The sequence below is a fragment of the Filicampus tigris genome, chromosome 7 (genome assembly GCF_054856515.1).
Source record: "Filicampus tigris isolate MCC_2025a chromosome 7, RoL_Ftig_1.0, whole genome shotgun sequence".
Lineage (NCBI taxonomy): Eukaryota > Metazoa > Chordata > Actinopteri > Syngnathiformes > Syngnathidae > Filicampus > Filicampus tigris.
This window is the reverse complement of record NC_141223.1, coordinates 18,951,779-18,972,221: the sequence shown is the minus strand read 5'-3', so window position 1 is coordinate 18,972,221 and position 20,443 is coordinate 18,951,779. Positions and strand designations below refer to the sequence as shown.

The window sequence follows — 20,443 nt, the reverse complement described above, 5'->3', positions numbered from 1 at the left end:
TATATTAACCCCGTCTTTGGGGGAACATTTTTACCTTTGTGAGGAGGTTCAGCGGTTCGCAAATCTCAGTTCTTAAACAGAAAGTAAATATTTTGGAAGGAGTTCAAAAACCAAATTATCAGCCACAAAATTAAAACCTTCATGTATACATATTGGATACATGTAATTATTTCAAGGGGCATCTATGTTTGTGTTTTTCGGGGGGGGCCAATTTGTAATTGTGCGTTATCTGACAATATGGCACTAAATTCCATCCAACAGTTTGCTATAGCGCGTCCTCATTCGGAACATAATCAGAGCCTCTCAGCTCACTGAGAGAGAGCCAGGCTACACCCTGGACTGGTCGCCAAGCCACAACACAAATCCACACATATATTGCTCTTAGATGAGATTAGAACTCGGTTCCTCTTGACTGTCAGCCATCCGTGTTAAACACAAGGCTAGTTTGCTGCCCTCACTAAACAAACAGAGTGGAAGAACAATCTCTGTTGTTGCTGGTTTGTAGGTGCTCTGTATTTCACTTTAATGGCACCAGATGGCGCTGTTTACTACTATTATAGCCGTTTTGTGTAAGTTATCAGTAGCCAGAATTTCATGAACATATTTTGTTATATTTAAGACATCAGAAAATAATCACAGAGAATTTTTTGTCTTTTTTTTTATCCGAAAAGAACTGACTCATTTTCAACTCTATCATTTGCACACTTCGCCATGTTGATGGTAATGAGGGAATTTTATGGCCATGATGTCGCTTGAGGCATTCCTTGGGGTTTGTTGTTACGTGTTTATTTTTGAGCAGTTGTAAAAATGTCATTAGGAAGGTGTTTAGCTTGACTTAAAGGGATGATTGGGCCGGGATGGCCATGTTTTCACTAACAAGTTCATTTTATATTTTTTTTGATCAGGAAAATGAAAAGAGTTGTCATTTTCTATTTTCTCAATAAATTTGGGAGAAATTAGGATATAAGTGACTCCATGAATAACGCCTCTTGTTAATGAGGAGAATGGCCGCGTCCCCTACCGTTCTATCCTTCTTTGGTCAGAGTCACTGGAGGAACCGATTACAAACTCTCCATTGGAAATCATTGTACTTTCATTGCTTATAACGTCCAAAAACGGTGATCAATTGGCACCAAAATCTATGTGGATATCCTTACTAATAAGCACTTCAACATATCAAAAGGATTGACCTCTCCGTGGGTGATTTATATGAGAATGAGGGAATGTGGAAGTGAGGATAAAGATCCATGCTTGCCTGATTGCTTGCCCACTGCCAGTCGCCATCTGCCTGGCGTTCAAATGAAATTCTGATACATTTGAGTTGACACGAGTTTAGCGTCGCTAAATGTCCGAAATATAACCAGTCGGGGTTCGTGTGTGCATTCATGCTCTTGTCCGCTTCAGCCTGTGTAAGTGGAGAAGCGATCACCACGGTATTTTTGATTTTGTGGAGGTGATTGTGATGAGATCACGTTTTATGTCAATAAATCCAAACTATTGTGCAGAATGCTTTTATACTTCAACAGGTTGAATTGGACAAGAGTAGTAATGTGCATTTGCATTTTGGTGGCGATCGGCCGCCGTTTTTTGCAACAGAACTGATAAAGCGAGCAATATTACCACGCTTGCCTCCCTCTCGTGACGTAGACCGCTGAGACCGAAAAAATAACAAGCCCAGCCCCATAAAGGGGCGGGGCAATTTGTCGTAAATCTAAACACCAAAAAAGCCCTTAAATCACTACAGAGTCTTTTGAGGGGGGAATTTTGGTACTGATGTCAATTTTACATGCAAACCTTTTATAGAAGTGCCAATGTTAAGGTCATCCCAGTGTCCCTTTAAATGTGCGTCGTAATTGTGCCAGGATGTTGAGGAAGGACAAAGAGGAGGTGGAGGCCATCAAACATGCCAAAGCGCTGGAAGCAGAGAAAGCCATGTACTCGGTAAGGATAATTCTCTTATAGAAAGATGTCTTTGTTTTTTCTCCCTTATGTGACATGTTTGCTAATTTAAGGGCCGTCGTTCTCGCCGACAAAGGAGAGAGTTTAGAGAGAAAAGACTAAAAGGACGACAAATCAGCCCGCCCAGGTAAATCTAGATTTGCATAAGTTATACTATACAGAACTAGCGCACTGTGGCTAATTTAGTCTTTCAAATGTTGTTATATTTTATACATATGATTTGAATTTTTATTCAATGAAAATAATTTTAATGTTATTGGAGGGAAACTGCATTTTGAGTCTCTGTATATCCTTGACATATGAAGGACTCAGCAGAAATCCTGAAATATATTTAAAAGCGTTCTATGAAAACACACTACAGGCCGCTATTTTGCCAGCATGTTTTTATGTTTTTTTCTTCTTTCTCCTTCTTCAGCTACGCCAGAAGAGATAGTCCAACATACGACCCTTACAAACGGTGAGCTTGCCCTTCTATTCTTTTCTTTTTTTCCTTTTTTCCTTCCTCAATCTTATTGTGGCCTGTTTGTTTTACCAATGTTTTTTTCTCAGGCCAGAGTCGGAATCCAGCTCTGAGTCACGATCACGCTCTCGGACCCCCGGTCCGGAGAAGATCACCTTCATCACCAGTTTCGGAGGCAGCGACGATGAAGCGGTGGCGGCGGCAGCGGCAGTCGCCGCACAGGCCGCCGCTTCCCATGGCGGCTCCTACGCGCAGCATCCCGCAGGTCATAGCAGGGGCTCCCGGTCGGTAACTTTCCCTCCTCCTGGCTTTTCATTTGGTTAGTTTGTTGACATGATCGCTGACAAAGGGTGATTCCTCTCATTCGGGGCTTTTTTTTTTTTTTTAATGAATTGGAGGTGAGGTTCATTAATCTTCAAAGACGCTGTAATGCATGATGTGCCAAGAGGTTTAGGCCATGTTTACAACTACACTGATATTTTTTAAAAGGTATATTTTCCTCTATATATTGTCCACATGAAAATACGTTTGTTGGCCCTCGTGTATTTAGGTGGCTCATTCGGTTTTGTGTCCTTAGGCTTCCTTTCATAATGTACACAGTAGAAAATCAGCACTTGACTATTCAAAGCCTGCGAAGCAACATGAATTAATATATAATGATACCTTGTATATATCAATTGGTGACACATCTGTCAATACATAAAACGAAATCAGCCTCTGCAAAGGGAAAGCAGACTAAGTATTATGCCTTTTTTCTCTTTTTTTTAATAGAGTTCCCACGTATCTAAAAAGGTCTAACATTCTTTTGTCAAAATAATGATAATAGAATTACTTGTTCAACCTTGCAAATGCACAGTCCAACTTTTGTTACCATGATGAGTTGGAACGAAATTAGCAGCTGCGCAGTTTTGCCAACTTTTCGCTTTGTCTAGCAACTTTTCCAACTTCAATGCAAAGCAATGAGCAGCAAATCGAGCCACTTTTTGTGGTTATTAGAGATTCTGAGATCCTTTCCAGAGCATATGTTCACCCCTCCGCGTCCAAACTGCAAATAAAAGGTGCAAAGTAGGGCTCTCATTAACAAATCTATTTAGAAACTATTATCGCCTAACACCCAACCAATTTTCCATTCCCAAGTGGACTTTTTTTCGGGGAAAATGTCCAACGGTAATAAGGAAACCTCTACAAATAACACTTAGGTTTTCCAAAGTAGATGTATACTACATATTCAATTAAAAGTAAACAACATTTTCATACAAGCCAGTGTCTGGTGCCGCACTGTCTTCCCGGTTCAAGTGCCTCTGGCAGCCGTTTAGGCTGATTTTATTGCCTTCTGGCAATGGATGTGAGGACCAGCCGCGACTCTCACACCTGTGTGCTTTTTATTTTCACGCACATTTCCCATAAAAATCGCGTCACATTAGACTCGCACTCGATCCCTGGTCAGCGATGGAACAAGGTTTGCTAAGCTAAGTTAGCTGGAGAAGCGTTAGCTTTCACTGAGACAAGTTTAACCGAGCACTACAATTTAGTGAAAGATGCTTTTGCTCCCGTAAAGTAATGATGCGACGTGCTGTGACGACACTTTAGCTTGTTCATCGCACATTTACTTAAGAAGCACCAAACCGTGAGGTGCTCTTTGTGAGAGACATTAAACGGGCACTTATACAAGCATCATTTGCAAAATGAATACGCTACAGCACAGGTGTCAAACACAAGGCCCGTAGGCCAGATCCAGCCCACGACATCATTTTATGTGGCCCGTGAAGACAAATCATGTGTCATCGAGAAATAGTTGAACAAACTATTTACTGGCTTCTGATTTCAAAACTAGTGAGCCATCAATTAGTTGTGTATAAGGCGAACACACATTTACATGGATTAACAGTTGTTTCGGCCCTCCGAGTGAAATCGGAACTATGATGTGTCCCGCGACAAAAATGAGTTTGACACCCCTGCGCTACAGTATGTAGTCTACAAACAACATAGAGTGCGTTCTAACTAGCGATGGATATATTATTGGGGCAGAAGTGCAGACCCACATGCTGAACAGACATTTTCAGAAATAGGCAAAAAAGATGTACAGTGGTACCTCTACTTACGAACGTCTCCCCATACGAAATTTTCAATTTACGAAACTCCTCAACAGGAAAATATTGCCTCTAGTTACGAAAGAAATTTCAGGATATGAAAGCTAAAAGTATGGGCTGATACTCTCAGTATGGGCTGCTACTAGCAGTATGGGCTGCGACTCGCAGCTCTGGAGTTTCCTGAACGCAACATACTAATAGCTGCTCTGCCATTGGCTAGCCTAGCATCTTCCTGGCATCCCATTGGCTAAGAGAGACCTCTACCGTATGTCTCTGTGTGTGCAGATAGACAGGTAGATCGATAGATATGTCTATGCAGCGTCCTCGTCATTCGCCCCTCGGGCCTTGAGGTGTTCCGATAGTTTTACGTGAATTAGAAACGAGGAAAACAAAAAAAAGGAGACAATCGTTTTTTTTATCCATACAAACAAATCAAGCGATAATAGAAAAGTATGAAAGGGGGTTGCGTTTGGTTGATCTCTCCAAAGAATATGACCGTAATATATCGACAGTCGCCACGTTATTAAATCAGTCTTTACAAAACGCCAGGCAAAAAACACTTCTCAGAGAGAACATGAACCAGAGGGCAAAAAGCAATGAGGACAGTAATTAAAAGGTATACGACCGTCATTTTTATTCCTTACTCTATTCTTTGTTTTTTTACATTATGCACAACTCTCATTTATTGTGCAATAATCTAATTGTAACATGTATTTGTTACATGTTTTCATGTATTTTTATGCTTTACAAAACATTTATGTCTCAATATAGGGGGGCTTGGAACGGATTAGGGCATTTACATGGGCATTTACATGGAAAACTTGCAACATTTTCTACTTAAGAAATTTTTTCCAGAACCAATTAATTTCGTAAGTAGAGGTACCACTGTACTTGGTTCTTTAATTTCACACTTGAGGCGTGGGCAAGCATTCCAGTACCTATTTGTATACAAGCAATAAAAAAGTTTTCATAATATTTGCCCTTTAAATACATGAGATTGTGTGGCACATGTCCAATGAAACAAACCAAAATAGCTCCATCTGCACTCAAGTGCTGAAAATGGAGTCGTCACCTTGTTAAAAACCTATGTTTGCGATGTATATGGCCAAAAGAGTGAAACACATAGAATTTTTTTTTTTTAATTATGCGAGTCCGTGTGAACATGGCCTAAGTGATTTGACATGTGTTGACACTGCATGTCATATTACAAGCAATAAATCACAGAGTAAAATGGCATCATCAGTTGTATACTTCAGCAGTGGGAAAAACAGTTAGGCTAGGTGCTGGACCGTTCTCGTTACAGAAACTTTGGCTGTTTTTGTTCAGGAGACGAAGGTCCTCATCCAGTCGTTCCCCTTCATACTCCTCCTCTGGCTCTTCATCGCGATCCTCCTCTTCATCCTCTCGTTCACGGCGCCGAGGGCGGCGAGGAAGGGAGGGCCGGCGTTCTCGCACCCACTCCCGCTTGAGACGACATTCCCGGTCGTACTCGCGTGACCGTGGAGGGTCCCGGAGGAGACGCGAGCGGACGCGGTCCAGATCGCGAACAAGGGAAAGGAGACGATACTCTTCGAGGAGACGGACAAGGTGAAGACAAGTCCGTCATTAAACATTCATTTTAATTATGTCAGCCTGGGACCTGACCCCTTTTTGGTTTTCAGATCCCGCTCCAGCTCACGGCAGGGGGGTTCCTCTCGGAGAAGCGTCCGCAGCGGCGGCGGTCACCGGCGGGGCGAGAGCAGCAGCAGCAGTCCCTCACCCTCCCCCGGCCGCCTCAACCACAGCTCTTCCCCTGACAGCAGAGGACCCCCTATTTCTGCTAACACTGTTACCGACAAACTAAGAAAGTAAGATCGTGGAGACATCCTGTGAGCATAACTAGCCAATGAATAGCACGTATAGGGCTGCTTGGTTTACGACCTCAAATTCCATTCCTATGATGGCGATGTAATTTGAATTTCTATTGAAGTCTGACCGCCATGTAAGCTATCAATAACCTATGCTCATGTAGTAAAGACAAATTTAGGCGATGAATATAAAACAATCAAATGAAAAATAGTGACTCCGGTGGTAACTGGTACTGTTTTGTGTCATGTGACTTTGTGTTCTTATGCTGCTTCGTAACCACAAAAATGATATGTTATATCTTTAGGCATGCAACGGTAATGGAATAATTTGATTTGGAAAAAAAAAAAAAAAATCCCCAAAAAATGATTTAAAAAAAATCTTTATCCAACTCATCGATAAACAGTTGGTAGAATGTCTGATTTAGAAAAATATTTGATAGCTGGAGTCCCAGTTGCAACCATCATAAACCGAGGACCCCCAATACAAACTTACAAAATACGGTACAAAACAATAAGTACCGTCTATTTCGCAGTAGATTAATATACTATGAAAGCATCCCAAATTTATTTTTCTAATTTATAGTCCTGTACCACAGAGCCTCGAAGTTCCTTAGGGTCAAACATAGGCCATTACATATGGTTAATAACTACTGGTCAAGTTTTTAACATTAACATTTGAAAAAAGACAAAGCAAGACACACAAGCAATATTTATTTGAGAAATTTTCATCTGTTCCGGCCATTATAAAAGCTTTAAATGTCAAACATTTTCTTTACAATATGATGTTCTAACAAGGCCTTCACTAGTCTAAACATGGTATTGTGATTGATATTGTGTTTGTGGAATTTGAATTAAGCAGCAAATCCACCTGTTTTTATCGGCCTCAGGGAGGCAGCTATTTTGCCACTCATAGTTGCCATGGGCTCAGGTAACAACTAATCACGGCTGTTCAGCTGTGATGTCATTTTCAGTCGAACAGCAAGTGGCAAAATGGCCGCCCATGAGATAGATCAAAACGGGTGGATTTTGCTGCTTAATTTATATTCCACAATCACAATAGTAATCAGAATGCTGCGTTAGAATACTGAGGGTGCATAGAACATATTATTGTAAAGATAATTTTTTTGACTTCACCTTTAAAAATTAGTGGTACAGGCAGTGTTTTAAATAACATTTTAATATTTTAACATTCTTAAATGTCATACAAGTGTAAAAAAAAAAAAAAAACATTCTCTAAGATTAAATAAAACTACAATCAATTTTTAAGAAATAAAGTGAAACCTCAAAGCACCTAAAAAAAAAAAAATCCTATTCATTTCAATGTTAATCTACTGTTGATATCAAGATGTCAAAGGCTAGGTTCACACCGCAGGTCTTAATGCTCAATTCGGATTTTTGGAAAAAATCAGATTTTTTTTGTGTAAGCGTTCATATTGCATTATGAATGCGACCTCGGTCTTGTCCGCTGTATGAACACATGCGTCGTCAAAGTGGCCCGCATGCACAGAAGAGACGACATCACACCCGACATTGTGTTTGCGGAAGTAAATGTGGTCCAGGGAGTCGGGGCATTTATACAGTCAAGCGATTAGGTAGCAGGTAGACATAAATACAGTATTTGGGGAAAATCACGAGGCGAGGCTTTAATGTCGCATTTCATGGAGACGTCGTTAACGATGACATCACACCTTAACCGTGTGCAAAAAACGAATTTATCTGAACCTTGGCTGAATTACGACGATCGCCATAAATGTCCACTTTATGCTTCATGTTTCAAGGTGCATTAAATTAAAGTAAAATATAAAGTCAACCTAGCTAGTGAACCTAGCCAACGTTCAATAAATGTGCATCACAGCATTCTTACTTGTAATCCATGTTTAAATAGAATCAAATTCCAAGTTGTAAACTCTCAAATTAAAGAGAATCCGCTGTGTGTTAGAGATGGACGTCCACTATATGTCGTCCTGACTTCTTTCTCTGCGCTTCCTTGTCGTCCCTGCAGGCCTGAAACAGCGGGTGGTAAAAAGACGGGAGCTGCCAAAGTCAGTAAGAATTTGATGTGGCTGAGGTTTCTTGCTAAAGCCTACTACGCCTCACTCATCCCTGACAGGCTGACGTGGCCGCCGTCCACCACGCGCCGACGTAGAAGCCTCTTGTTGCCCCTGAAAATAATCTTTCTTCTGTTTTAACCTCACACACATTGCCCTTAGTAAGAGCCTCCATTTTACAAGAGTGGGAAAAGTCATTGTACCGGGCTCCAAGACTTTGTCTTAGTGTGCATGTTGTTGTTAATATTTACTTTTTAGCCTTGGTTTGTTCTGGCTAATAAGTGTGTCCAACCCAAGCGATTATGTCTTTGCTGGGTGTGGACAATTGTCGGGACTTGTTGAAACAAATGAACATTTTTCAATGTCCTACTATTCTAAACCGTGAGATCACAGAGTGTGTGATAGTGGTTTACTGTCAGTCATTGTGGATGTGTTTTTTTTTTTTTTTTTGTTTTGTTTTTTTTTCCCCCTCGCTGTCCTCTTCTTCCTCCCTGTTGCTGCTTGCTCATCTTTTCCTGGCAAAGAGTTGTCGTAGTTCTGTATACACGCCAGGCCTCTCAGTCAAGAGTTGCACTCGCCCTCCCGCGTTTGACTCGCCTGCGGTGTTGTGACCTGCCGTTTTTCTTGCCTGGCCAGGTTTGAACAGCCCACTGTTGGGTGTGTCGGCGGCAAAACGCCACTGGCTCTTTTGTGAACTCGCTGGACCTGAACTTTCTCTTGTTTCATGTTGCGTCCCTCGCTGCTCTCTCGGCTGTCCTCACACATTAATCTCCTCCCCTCTCCCGTTCTCACTCTTTTTTTTTTTTTTATTTTGTCTGTTCCTAATTTACTGGACACTTGTGTCAAGGGGCACGCCTGGCGAAATGTTCCAAAGATCAAGAAGTACTTTATTCACCTGTTGCCCACTTTGACCCATGCACACTCCAGATTGTATTGAACGCACTGTTGTCACGTTGCTAATACAACGGTGTCGCCCACAGTCCAAGCTGACCCCACAGGAGAAGCTCAAACTCCGCATGCAGAAGGCCCTCAACAGGCAGTGTGAGTGCATGCAGCAACAATAACAACAACAACAACAACAACAACAACAACATCAAGTGGGACGTGTCATTTCCTAGCCAACATTTGCTCATTGTTTCCCCCTCCTGCAGCCAAGGCGGATAAGAAAGCGGCCCAGGTGAAGATCCAGCAGCAGGAGCACAAACGACAGGTGTGCGGTCTCGTGTAACTTCCTTTGTTTGTCCGCTTGTGTGTGTGTGTGTGTGTGTGTGTTTTCATGTATGTTTTTGTTTGTTTATGCTTGTTCATGTGTTTTGGTTTATATGTGCTCATTTGTGCGTTCATTCATGTGTGTATGTTCTGACACGTCGTTTCTTCCGTGTGCTTGGGTGTGTTTGTTCGTGTGTGTGTTTTTGCTCGTGTGTGTGTTTGCTGGTTTTTTGTTTGTGCATTTATTAATGTGTTACGTGCCTGTGTGTTTGATGATGTCTTTAGTCACGCATTAGTGTTTATTTCTGCGTGTGTTCATTCTTCTGTGTGCGGCTTAACTGTATTTTATTTTCATAATTTTGAAAATGCTAAGTTGTGTTTTGGCTTTTATTAGTTTTAATATTTTTTTTATACAGTGTATTTGTCAAATGTGAGACTTCATAGTTCTATACTTCATAGAGATCATAGCAAGTCTTGTGTAAGGAATGCAACAAAAGATGCCATTTTAAAATAGGTATTAACTTACTAACAACTAAATGAATGAATCGCCATCCAAAATGTAAATATTCCACAAAAACGTGAAGTGCAATAAGTGCATTGCATAATCCTGCTTCAAAGTTTCGATGCAAATAGTGCACTTGTTGAAAAACAGCCTGAAAACGCATGAATATCAAAATGTAAAGTGAAGCCATCCATGAGACACTGAGGTGTGTGAAATACAGCTGTGAGATTTTTTTTTTATTGTAACAATGTCCAATATGGTGACAGTGGTCTGGATTTCCTTTCTCATGCTGCGTGGCCTGGATTTGCCTTTACCGGTACTTTCAGGGGATGTCAGAGGAAAAATGTACACAAGAGACAGGATTAGATTTGAGAATAATGAGACTTACAATTTCATCAAAACCTGGATGCACGGAGACCATTCAAATACGACGTGATGGCTGATCAAAGACGTCTCTAGGTCATATGTCATATATGTTCACATTATAATAATAATAATAATAATAATAATAATGCATCAGATTTTATCAACTGGCAACAGCCCCCGACTCCAGACATCTTGCTTGGTCTCACAGCAAAGTGAGAATTTCCGTATTGGAGAGGAGGAACAGGGTCTGCTTTGCAAAACTGCCAACTTAAAGGCACGACAAAATTATCACCCACATTGTAAAAAATGAAAACGGAGAACGTTTTTGCTACAATTATAGTTTTTGTAAAGTATAGCTTGTTTTTAGTTGCCCGGTTTTCGTTATTGTGTTCGTTTTTCAAAACTGTGACAACCTTAGTTTGTGTTTGTTTTTGTTTTTTTTCCCCGTACAGTATATTTGCGTGTGTTATTAATTTTCGTGAGTCAACAAAAGACTGTCCTATCCTCCATTTCCCCTTATTGCCCTGTGATTGTTCTACAGGAGCGAGAGGGAGAACTACGAGCCATGGCACGCAAGATACGCATGAAGTAAGGCTGTGTGTGTACACGTAGGTGGACCGTTTGGTATTTGAGTGTGTTGCAATGGTCTGACCTCAAGGCTTCTGTGTTTAGGGAGCGTGAGCGTCGCGAGAAAGAGCGGGATGAATGGGAGCGACAGTACGGACGCCAGAGCAGCAACTCGCCCTCTCCCTCCAAATATGGTAAGGCTGTGAGGGTTAGCAGCCTCGCGGGAGCAAACATTTACCAGCCCGATCCTCAGACTTGGACAATAGGTCCGCTTTTGAAAGAGGTCCTCGGTAGGCAGTTCGAAGGCTGGATTTGCACGGCATGGTTCAAGTGGCACAGTTCCAGTTTTTTCGCTCTCCAGCGTCACAATTGGGGATGTGTGTCTTGGGGGCTTATCGCATATCTTCAGATCAGCATCAGTCCTCTTCCAAATGTGGGTAAGCACACCCATGGGCTATTCTTCTTCAGTGCGAGCTTGATGTCATCAAAATACACTAATTGGCGACAGTCCTCAAATGTGACTGCCCAAACAATAGCAAATAAACACTTTAAAAGGCACCCACTGTAAATCTAATCTACAGCACAAACGTAACAAGAGATAGCCCGAGTATGCTACATTTCAAGTGTTTCCATCTTTAAAGAAGCAAAACAAGAGTAATGTGGTAGTTAGCCTCATTTATATCAAAAGGAAGGGAAGTGTCAGACCTAACCCAACAGTTTGGAATGTGTAATATTGAATGAAATGACAGGGCTCAAGTTTAAATCTTTGCGCTGGTGCGGCCACGTTTTTTCCTTGGTGCACCAGCACAAAGGTTAGGTGCACCCAGATTCTCCACTGCATCACATTCAACACCACAGTTTTATAGGTTGACCTGTTTTTTTTTTTTGTTTTTGTTTTTTGCCAAATTTGCTGCCTGTCTTTTTAGGCAATATTGACTGGTGAACGATTAGCTCAAATGTACTCATCATTATCTATTTGAATCACAATTCCACGACACTGCTAACTTGAAGTGCTCTGCGTCAGAGTGTTGGATATGAATATTGAACATTGGCAATGAAATGTAGAACAATAAAATACCTTCATTAATTATAAATATAAGTAAGTATAAGAGACTCAGGCTCTGTTCACAAAAATTGCACTTAAGCAAATATTAAACATGGTGGAGAGGTATTGAGAGTCAATAATACCTTCCCCTCTCACCTCTCAAAAGGCTGGTTGTACCGGAGCCCTCAATGTGTATTAATGTTTATTTCCGTGTCGTAACTTGTAAGTCATTTCGTGTGTTGCGTCAGTGTAAAAGACAGCAATATCTGATATGTGTCGCCTGATATAAATTGGCCATTTGGGACCTGCGGTACAAATCTAGCCTAATATGACTTAGTATACACACCCACAACTATTAGATGATTTTGAAGCACAACTCTTGAGTGGTGGGGCAGCACGGCGATCAACTGGTTAGCACGTCCGCCTCACAGTGCAAATGTCGAGGGTTCGAATCCGGCCCCGGCCTTCCGGCGTGGAGTTTGCATGTTCTCCCCGTGCCTGCGTGAGTTTTCTCCGGGTACTCCGGTTTCCTCCCACATTCCAAAAACATGCATGGTAGGTTGATTGGACACTCTAAATTGCCCCTAGGTGTGGTTGTGAGTGCTAATGTTTGTCTCTGTCTGCCCTGCGATTGGCTGGCAACCAATTCAGGGTGAAGAATTGAATGCTGTTTCTTTGGTAATATTAGTTCACATTGTTAAGATCCACATAGTCCTGGTCAGGCAGGCGGGCCAAAACTGGATATAGTAATTATTCAAATAATCTAAAATGCATCTGCTTAGTGAAGTAGAGGCAGGAGAGCCTTCTTTATCGCTTTCAATGCCATTGTGGTTTTGTAAATAGAGCGGCCCAAATGTCAGTAGAGCCTAGCCCATAACGCATAACAGTGTTGAAAAAGTGATGTAAGTAACCCGAAGTAACATCTGGAGACCAAGGTTTGCTACATTCTCTGACAGCTTTATGAGGGTCTTGTAGCATTTGCATCGGTTCTGATGGCGCCTCTGTGTGCTCTTGTCCCTCAGGCCGAGATTCCAGCTCATCGAGAAGGTATGTGAGGACTCCTCTTCCTCTTCACATCCTGTCCCGCTCACTATTATTTATTCTCCATTAAAATTCTCTCAACTTAAAGAGCACTTAAAAAAACAACAACATAACCAAAACCAAGAGCTATTCATATGTCATAACTAGGGATGTTCCGATCAGGTTTTATGACACCGACACCCATCATGCATGAGTGAGATCGGCCGATACCGATCACGGAATATGGAATATCTGTATACTTTTCCATTTATTTATGGTGACTGCTATTATGAATTTTTTTTTTTTTAAACCCAGCCATGTTATTGACATAATTTTGACAAAAATCTATATATTTTTTCAAAAAGCATGAAGAAATACTAAACCGTTGCTGGCACAATACAACAATTACTCAGTCACAAAGATAACTGAAAAACTTAAATTTGCCAGCCTTTAGTAACACAGTTTTTAACAGATCAAAATAATCATTAATAAATAACATGCCACCTAAACATTGCATGGTTCAGAATATAATCAAAGTAGAAAAAAGTCACATGCAGGCTTCACTTGAATAAACTGTTCAATGAGTTCCTAAATTGAAACGATTCAGGAACTTTATTGTCTTGTGCATAGACAAACTATCTTGTGCATTTGTCAACAAGAAAAAAGTCACTGGTAATCTGTTTGTGAATTATAAAATGATATCGTGGGTCTGTTGCCCACAAGTGACCTACAATGCGTCTCCCTGTGGCAATAATGCCACTCATACTGCGTTGTGTCCGCCTTGCCTTGATTCAATGCAGTGAGTCTCGTAAACTCACCATCGTCTCCCAATTGCTTGTTCTTCAAATGTCGGATTAAGTTGAAACTTTTGGCCATGCTCCCCGCGCGAGGTACCTTTTCATGGCATATACAGTATTACAAGACGCAAACTCCACACACACACAGCAGACAATGCTATGTTCACACCAACTGCGGTGGTCGGAATATTCGATGAAAGCCTTTTATTGACGATCAAAACATCCGATCACCCGCAGCCTTGTGTTGCGTCCCTCCGCTCTGTCCGCAGCGGAGGCGCGGCTGCGTTAGGGAGCCTTGATGGCGGCGCGTTTCAATTGGAGTCAATGTAGCTCGCGCGGGCGGGCACGGTTGCGTGCAGGGCGGCGACGGAGCGCTGCCGTCGCGTATTAAACAAATCAACTTTTTTGCCATTTCGTCTCTCGGCACCCAAGCATGAGCTGCGGGTGATCAGATGTTTTGATCGGCAATCGGCAAAGGCTTTGATCGAATATTCCGATCACGTCATTTTTCGCGAAAATCGGCCGATCATGATCGGTGCCCGATCGATTGGAGCATCCCTAGTCATAACTAAAATCTAAATAATACTAACAAATAATGAAAATATTCTTTTTGAAAAAAAATATATATATATACCCATATATCTTAAAAACAAAACCAGTTGGTGACACTCCTGCAGTGCTGTGTCCGTCTTTAGAGTAAACGAGGGATGAAACAGTTTATAGAATAAGAGCCGTGATTTGATTACAATTGTGTCAAAGCAAAATCTGTGCCTTTGCGAGGATAATTTTTCCACACGGAGTATTATCCAAACTGCTTTTTCTCACGGGTGTCGCGGGGGGTGCTGGAGCCTATCCCAGCTGTCTTCGGGCAGTAAGCGGGGTACACCCTGAATCGGTTGCCAGCCAATCGCAGTCAGTCAAATCAAGTCTCAAAATATATATTTTCTTCTTTTTGAGCAGTTTTGCAAATCAAAGACTTCATTTGAAAAGCAACTTTCTGACTTTGGAGCTTTTTTTTTTTTTTTTTTTTTTAATAGGTTTATCCCAGGGAATTGAAACAAGAGTTACATTAAACAATCCAAATATGGCAGTGTAATGAATGATTGTTGTTTTTATCTTTTTATTTTTTGGAACCAACAGTTTTTATTTTTTAAATTCCCATTGTGTATAGCAGCAAACTTTTTCTTGCCTAGAAGCACAGGGTTCCCGTGGGTCCGTAAAAAGTCTTAAAATGTCTTAAATTTAAAATCCGGACAATCAACGTCTTAATCGTCTTCAATTTAATGGAAAATTGCAGTAGGTATTACATTTCTAGACGATGCCTTTAATACCGGGGAGACACTCTAGTCCCCCGTAAAAATTCTAATGCAGGGGTCACCAAGTCCGGTCCTCAAGGGCACCTATCCTGCATGTTTTCCATCTCTCCCCGCTGCACCAGATTGAATTGATCAGCTCATCAGCAAGCTTTTCAGAAGCCTGATAAGGATACAGATCATTTGAAACAGGTGTGTTGCAGCAGGGAGAGATGGAAAACATGCAGGATAGGTGCCCTTGGGGACCGGACTTGGTGACCCCTGTTCTAATGGTGTGTATTTGTTAATTAATCATTGAAATGAATGGTCGCACACTAAATACGAGAGTTGGGGATTCATATACTGTATGTAATACGGTACGTTGTCTGCAAGCTCGGCGACTTCCAGCGATGCCATTTCCTGGTTATTCGCGGTTGTAGACGTGAGCGGCAGAGCTGGGCACTTGACCCTTTTTTGCCGGTCCGTCGTCCGCCCTGGGTACCCTTCCATAAAAATTATCGGCCCCTGACCACGTTACTTTTTTGATATTAGTCTCCTTATTTGGGGAAAAAAAAAGCTCTTTGTTTACAGTGAAATTAAATTCTTTTTTTTTTTTTCATCGGAAATTGTCGCAACATGTTTTGGTCTTAAATTATATTTTTAAGGTCTTAAAAAGCATTAAATTTGACTTAAAGTGGTGCAAGAACCCTGAAGCAAAGCTAAATAGATTAAATAAAAAGCTATGCTGTAAATGTAATTTTGAGAACATTTATTGTGCAGACCGTCAAAGTCAAAATTCAGGTCTCTATAGTGAAAACTTACTGATAAATTATAAATATTTCACACTATATTAATATACTTTTAATATTAGGCCACTCCTCTTGGCTGCATGGACGTACAGTATTAGGAATGCTTTGAGAGTCTCTCATTCCGCCATGCGGCGATCCTTAGGGTAGAACACACACTGATAACAGTGCTTTCAGTGAAAAAAAGAGCAGATGTCAGTAACAGTGGCAACGTAAGTTCGCTGGCCTCTGACTTTAGCAGCAATCGCCCAGTTGATAGTCCATTCATCCGTGCCTGGCTGATGTAACCGAGACGGAAGTTAATTCATTTCCGGTTCCGGTTCAATTAGGCGCGTATGATTTTTCTCTCCAAAAGCCACTTATTAATTGTCCTGTAAATTCTTTGTTCAAAGTTGGATGTTGTCCGCTTTAATGCAGTTCCAGCCAGACGTCTGGGAAAAGTGTACAGTAATCGATCACACAAGCACTGATTTCCGGTGTTAAGTGCGCTAGCTGTGTCATTCTTGGGTTAGCTTATCATTTAGCGTGGCCCAGCATCTTTTCTCGTCGTCTCTGCGTGAGTATGATACTTTGCAGAAATGCAGCTTCTTTGTCGCTATGGAGGAGATCATTACTGACTTAGGAGCGACTCCGCAGTGTGTTTAGGCACACTAGTAGTAACCAACCGAAGTTGTTGCTGTTCAAAATAGCCAGAGCTGGGCACTTGACCCTTTTTTGCCCGTCCGGCCGCAACCCTCCACCCTTGACCTGGGAACCCCTCCGGCCACGATCCCCCGGCCATATTCGTAACCATTGTCGGCCCCCTCCCCGTTCCGACCCCCCCCCCCCCCCCCAAAAAAAAAACAAAAAAAAACGTGTATGAATGCCCGCGGGAGAGATGCTAACGGAAGGGGTACAATTATCTGACTAACTTGCTATTCAAACCGGCTGTGAACACGCTTCAAATGCGCCACTTACTCACGTGCTTACCCATCTGCGTGTACTAACTTCCATTGCGAGCCCTGGGGTTGGTTTTGTCATATTGCATAATTATTTGGGTCCAACAGACGACAAGTCTGCAAGCATTCAACAAGTTACTTATTTTCCACACTTCCCCTCTTTCACACTTCCCGGCCTTCAAAATAAAAGCAGGGTCCGACCGGTCCGGCCCAGGGACGGACTGCCCAGCTCTGAAAATAGCACAAAGCTTCCCTTGACCTCCCTACTAACCGTGTAGGTGACGTGAGTCCAGCGAAGCATTTGGGAAACGTCTCTGTGGTTGTTTTTCTTCAGATACTTTCTTTTGACACGTGTCAGTTTTGCTATTTAATATATACTAATGAGGCACAAAATATTACTTTTGAAGCGAAAACAGTGACGCGAAAGCACTTTTTGTTTTCATGAAATAGTATGGAAAGTGAGGATGTCAAACCCTAGTAGACAAGAGTACCTGTGGCTCGCATGTTTATTTTGTTTAATAATGCCAAATCAATTTTTATCCGATTACTCAATTAATCCATGCGATAATCTGTAGAATCACTTTAAAATATTCGATAGCTGCATCCCTAGACCTAACTTCTATGATGATGTAATGGTGTTGGGCGCCTGCTCTTCCACCAGTGCCCTCTTGGTGGTCTCAAGGTATCAAGTTGTGGTCAAATGATCTTGAGGAGGCAATGAAGAACAACCTTTTGATCCCTTTACATTATCGTAAAGAAAGTCCAATATTATTCCACCCTCTTCTCACAGTCCAACTCGTTGTGTGAAGTTAGTATATGAGAGAGTGAACACGATTGAAGTCCCCACTGTAGCTCATACTTATGACACAACAGCAAGCATTAAAATGACTATCATGATTCCTATCAAGTGCCATGCTGGTGTTTTTGTTTACATTGCAAGGTGATCAATACAACAACAGACATTGTTTAGCCATAGTCATCGGTGTGGGATTTAGCATGACAATTAAGTAACGATTATTACACTTTTATGTCCATATTACTGATCTTTTACTCCCCCCCCCCTCTCTCTTTCATGTATTCTTAGGAAGTATCGGTCCCGGTCCCGGTCCTGTTCCCGTTCCCACTCCCACTCCCACTCCCACTCCCGCTCTCGCTCCAGAAGTCCGTACAGCAGATACTGAGTTGGAATATCAGAGGATCTCCTTGATCAAAAAAAAAAAAAAAAGGCTGACTGTTGTTGACACACAAACACCTCAAGCATGTTTGTATGTAACATGTTCTCTCTCGTGCCAAGGAACACGTATGACTACAGTGCTTGAATGACGACCTCGTCCCTTTTCTGCCACACTTTTTCATATTTGGTTTGACAAGATGCTGCAGGTTATGAAACCGGTTTGCATTTTTTTTTTTTTCTTCAACCTCCACATGCTCCTCGCCACTAGTATTTCAGTGCAACACACACACACACACACACAATTTTGACGTCTTGTTTTCTGGAGATTTTACAAGTAATTTCTGCGCTAAATCAGGACGATTTCATTAAATGTCTCACTCAATCTTTTTTTTTTTTTATGGAAACGTGATAGTTCCTGCTCTGGCATGTCCCAATAAAATTGATCATGGAGCAAAATGAAGATTTATGGTCGTATTTATTGTCTCTCAAAAGCTGCATTGACTTGTCACATATTTGGGGTGATTACTGTTGTTGCATGTAAATGAAGACCTCTTTCATTTGTTAGGATTTTTGCCCACAGAAATTTATCCCAGTGTCTTAACTGTAGTATAAAAAACTAAACTGTACAGGTAAGCAACATTCTGTATAATTTCAATTTTGTGTAGCTAAAATTGTTTTTTTTCTTCCACCCCCAAATCCTCAGAGTTCTTCACCATGAGGAGCCATATTTAATTTCCTCTGACCAGTATGAGAGAGTGCGAGAGCTCTTAACGCCAAATTTCAGAGGTGGACATTCATCAGTGCTTAGTCCATCCGTGAGTTCTCGTCTGTATTTCAGGCGGGCCCGGTCCATCCCAGTCTGCCAAGTCGAGAACGGTATGTCTTGTTTTTATTTGATATCTTTTCTTAATTTGGCGGCATGTCTGCTTGCGACATGAAAAATTATGTTCTTGACGTCGAAAGGCTGATGCGGGACAGACTGGCAGCGTGCGGATCACCCGGAAATACAGACGTGAACTTAGTGACTGATAGACAATGTGCCAAAATGAACAAACCAGCTCCCCATTCACACCTTAGACTATGTAACTCTGATTCACATGACACCGGGGAGGGAAATCATGGCAAATTTGGTCAGTTTCACTTGGGGTATCATGCAAGCTGTACACGGACTACTTTACATCACATTACTTTACAAAGTGTCTGTTCTTCAGTGTTGTCCCATGCATGGATAAACTGTGGTAAAATATGGACTCAAATGTGAGAAAATCAGTACCTCCACTTTATGCTAACACTGGAGTTGTACTGCTTTGAATGATTCTGCTTACTTCCTGTTTATATTCGTTAACGGGCTTAGTAGTGGCTGCTCCTCCTCTTGGTACAAGTTAAGCAAAAAGACAGAAAAAGCACAACTTACCACATTTGTCCTTTGAATGGTATGCCAAGATCTGTTCAAGGTTTCTGTGGCCACTGCAGTCTAAGAATTTTCTCCTTAAAAATCAGCTGTTGCCTTGCAGTTTTATACTTTTAGTCAGGAACAATAAACTGAAGGCAATGCAGGTATTTTTATTGCATCAAAATTTGAGTGCCATTTTTTTGAGTGCTGTGAAGAAAAGCAGAAGTGAATAGTCTTGTGGAGACACCTGTGGAACTCAAAATTTGTTCCTCTGAAACATGAAACTAAATGGACTCAATCAGATAAACCTTTGCTTCAATCCGGCCTAAAAGTATACAATAAAGGGGTGTTTTTCAGTTCGCAATATTGCACATTGCGCAATTTTCCGCTTTAGTAGTTTTTTTAGTTGATTGTTGCGCTGTAATTTGGGATTTACTACTGTGCTGTGTAATGATAGACTATTGCACATTTGTACAAATTTGGATTATGATGCTGACGGAGGAACAGAACACCTTTGTAGCCAAGTAGGCATGGGCTGATTACCAGTTTGACGGTTTACCGTGGTTCTAAAGTCAGAGAATCAATAATCGCTCATTCGGGCTTTCACCAGTAATGAGCGCTTCTTTTCTTTTTTTTTAAGGGACTTCTAAACAAGGTGCAATGTGATTGGCTGCTTGCAGAGTTAAGTAAATGATAACCTCTTCGAAGTTCATTGTCAATTCACAGTTTTGTTCTCCTTGGCGAGCAGAGGGGAGGGATGAGCAGTTACGCAGGAGGAGGAGCGAGACAAAACAGACACTGCAAGCACGGATGCCTATTTGCTCTGTTGATTAATGTGCATTGTCCAAATAAATGGTGCCTCCGGGTACCAGTTGTCCCCAAGGACAACATGAGTAGCCCACTGGTCTGTTCTAAAATTAAAAAATAGCT

General features: G+C 41.6%; 1 protein-coding gene across 2 annotated transcripts in view; it reads left to right on the top strand.

The window, feature by feature from the left end:
* clasrp (CLK4-associating serine/arginine rich protein) overlaps nt 1-18,580 on the top strand; it is a 28,199-nt gene extending 9,619 nt beyond the window's left edge. Inside the window, exons 9-21 of one of the 2 annotated variants that reach the window (XM_086035544.1) lie at nt 1,863-1,941; nt 2,013-2,086; nt 2,375-2,416; nt 2,509-2,703; nt 5,836-6,096; nt 6,171-6,356; nt 8,359-8,398; nt 9,385-9,445; nt 9,556-9,614; nt 11,023-11,069; nt 11,154-11,242; nt 13,116-13,140; nt 18,031-18,580. In XM_086035544.1, the coding sequence (XP_085891670.1) occupies nt 1,863-1,941; nt 2,013-2,086; nt 2,375-2,416; nt 2,509-2,703; nt 5,836-6,096; nt 6,171-6,356; nt 8,359-8,398; nt 9,385-9,445; nt 9,556-9,614; nt 11,023-11,069; nt 11,154-11,242; nt 13,116-13,140; nt 18,031-18,127 (1,255 nt within the window). In that variant the 3' untranslated portion in view covers nt 18,128-18,580. Of the gene's footprint in view, nt 1-1,862; nt 1,942-2,012; nt 2,087-2,374; nt 2,417-2,508; nt 2,704-5,835; nt 6,097-6,170; nt 6,357-8,358; nt 8,403-9,384; nt 9,446-9,555; nt 9,615-11,022; nt 11,070-11,153; nt 11,243-13,115; nt 13,141-18,030 lie in introns of those variants that run through there. The other variant, XR_015087442.1, reaches the window with a different exon arrangement.
* The last annotated feature ends 1,863 nt before the right edge of the window (nt 18,581-20,443 follow it).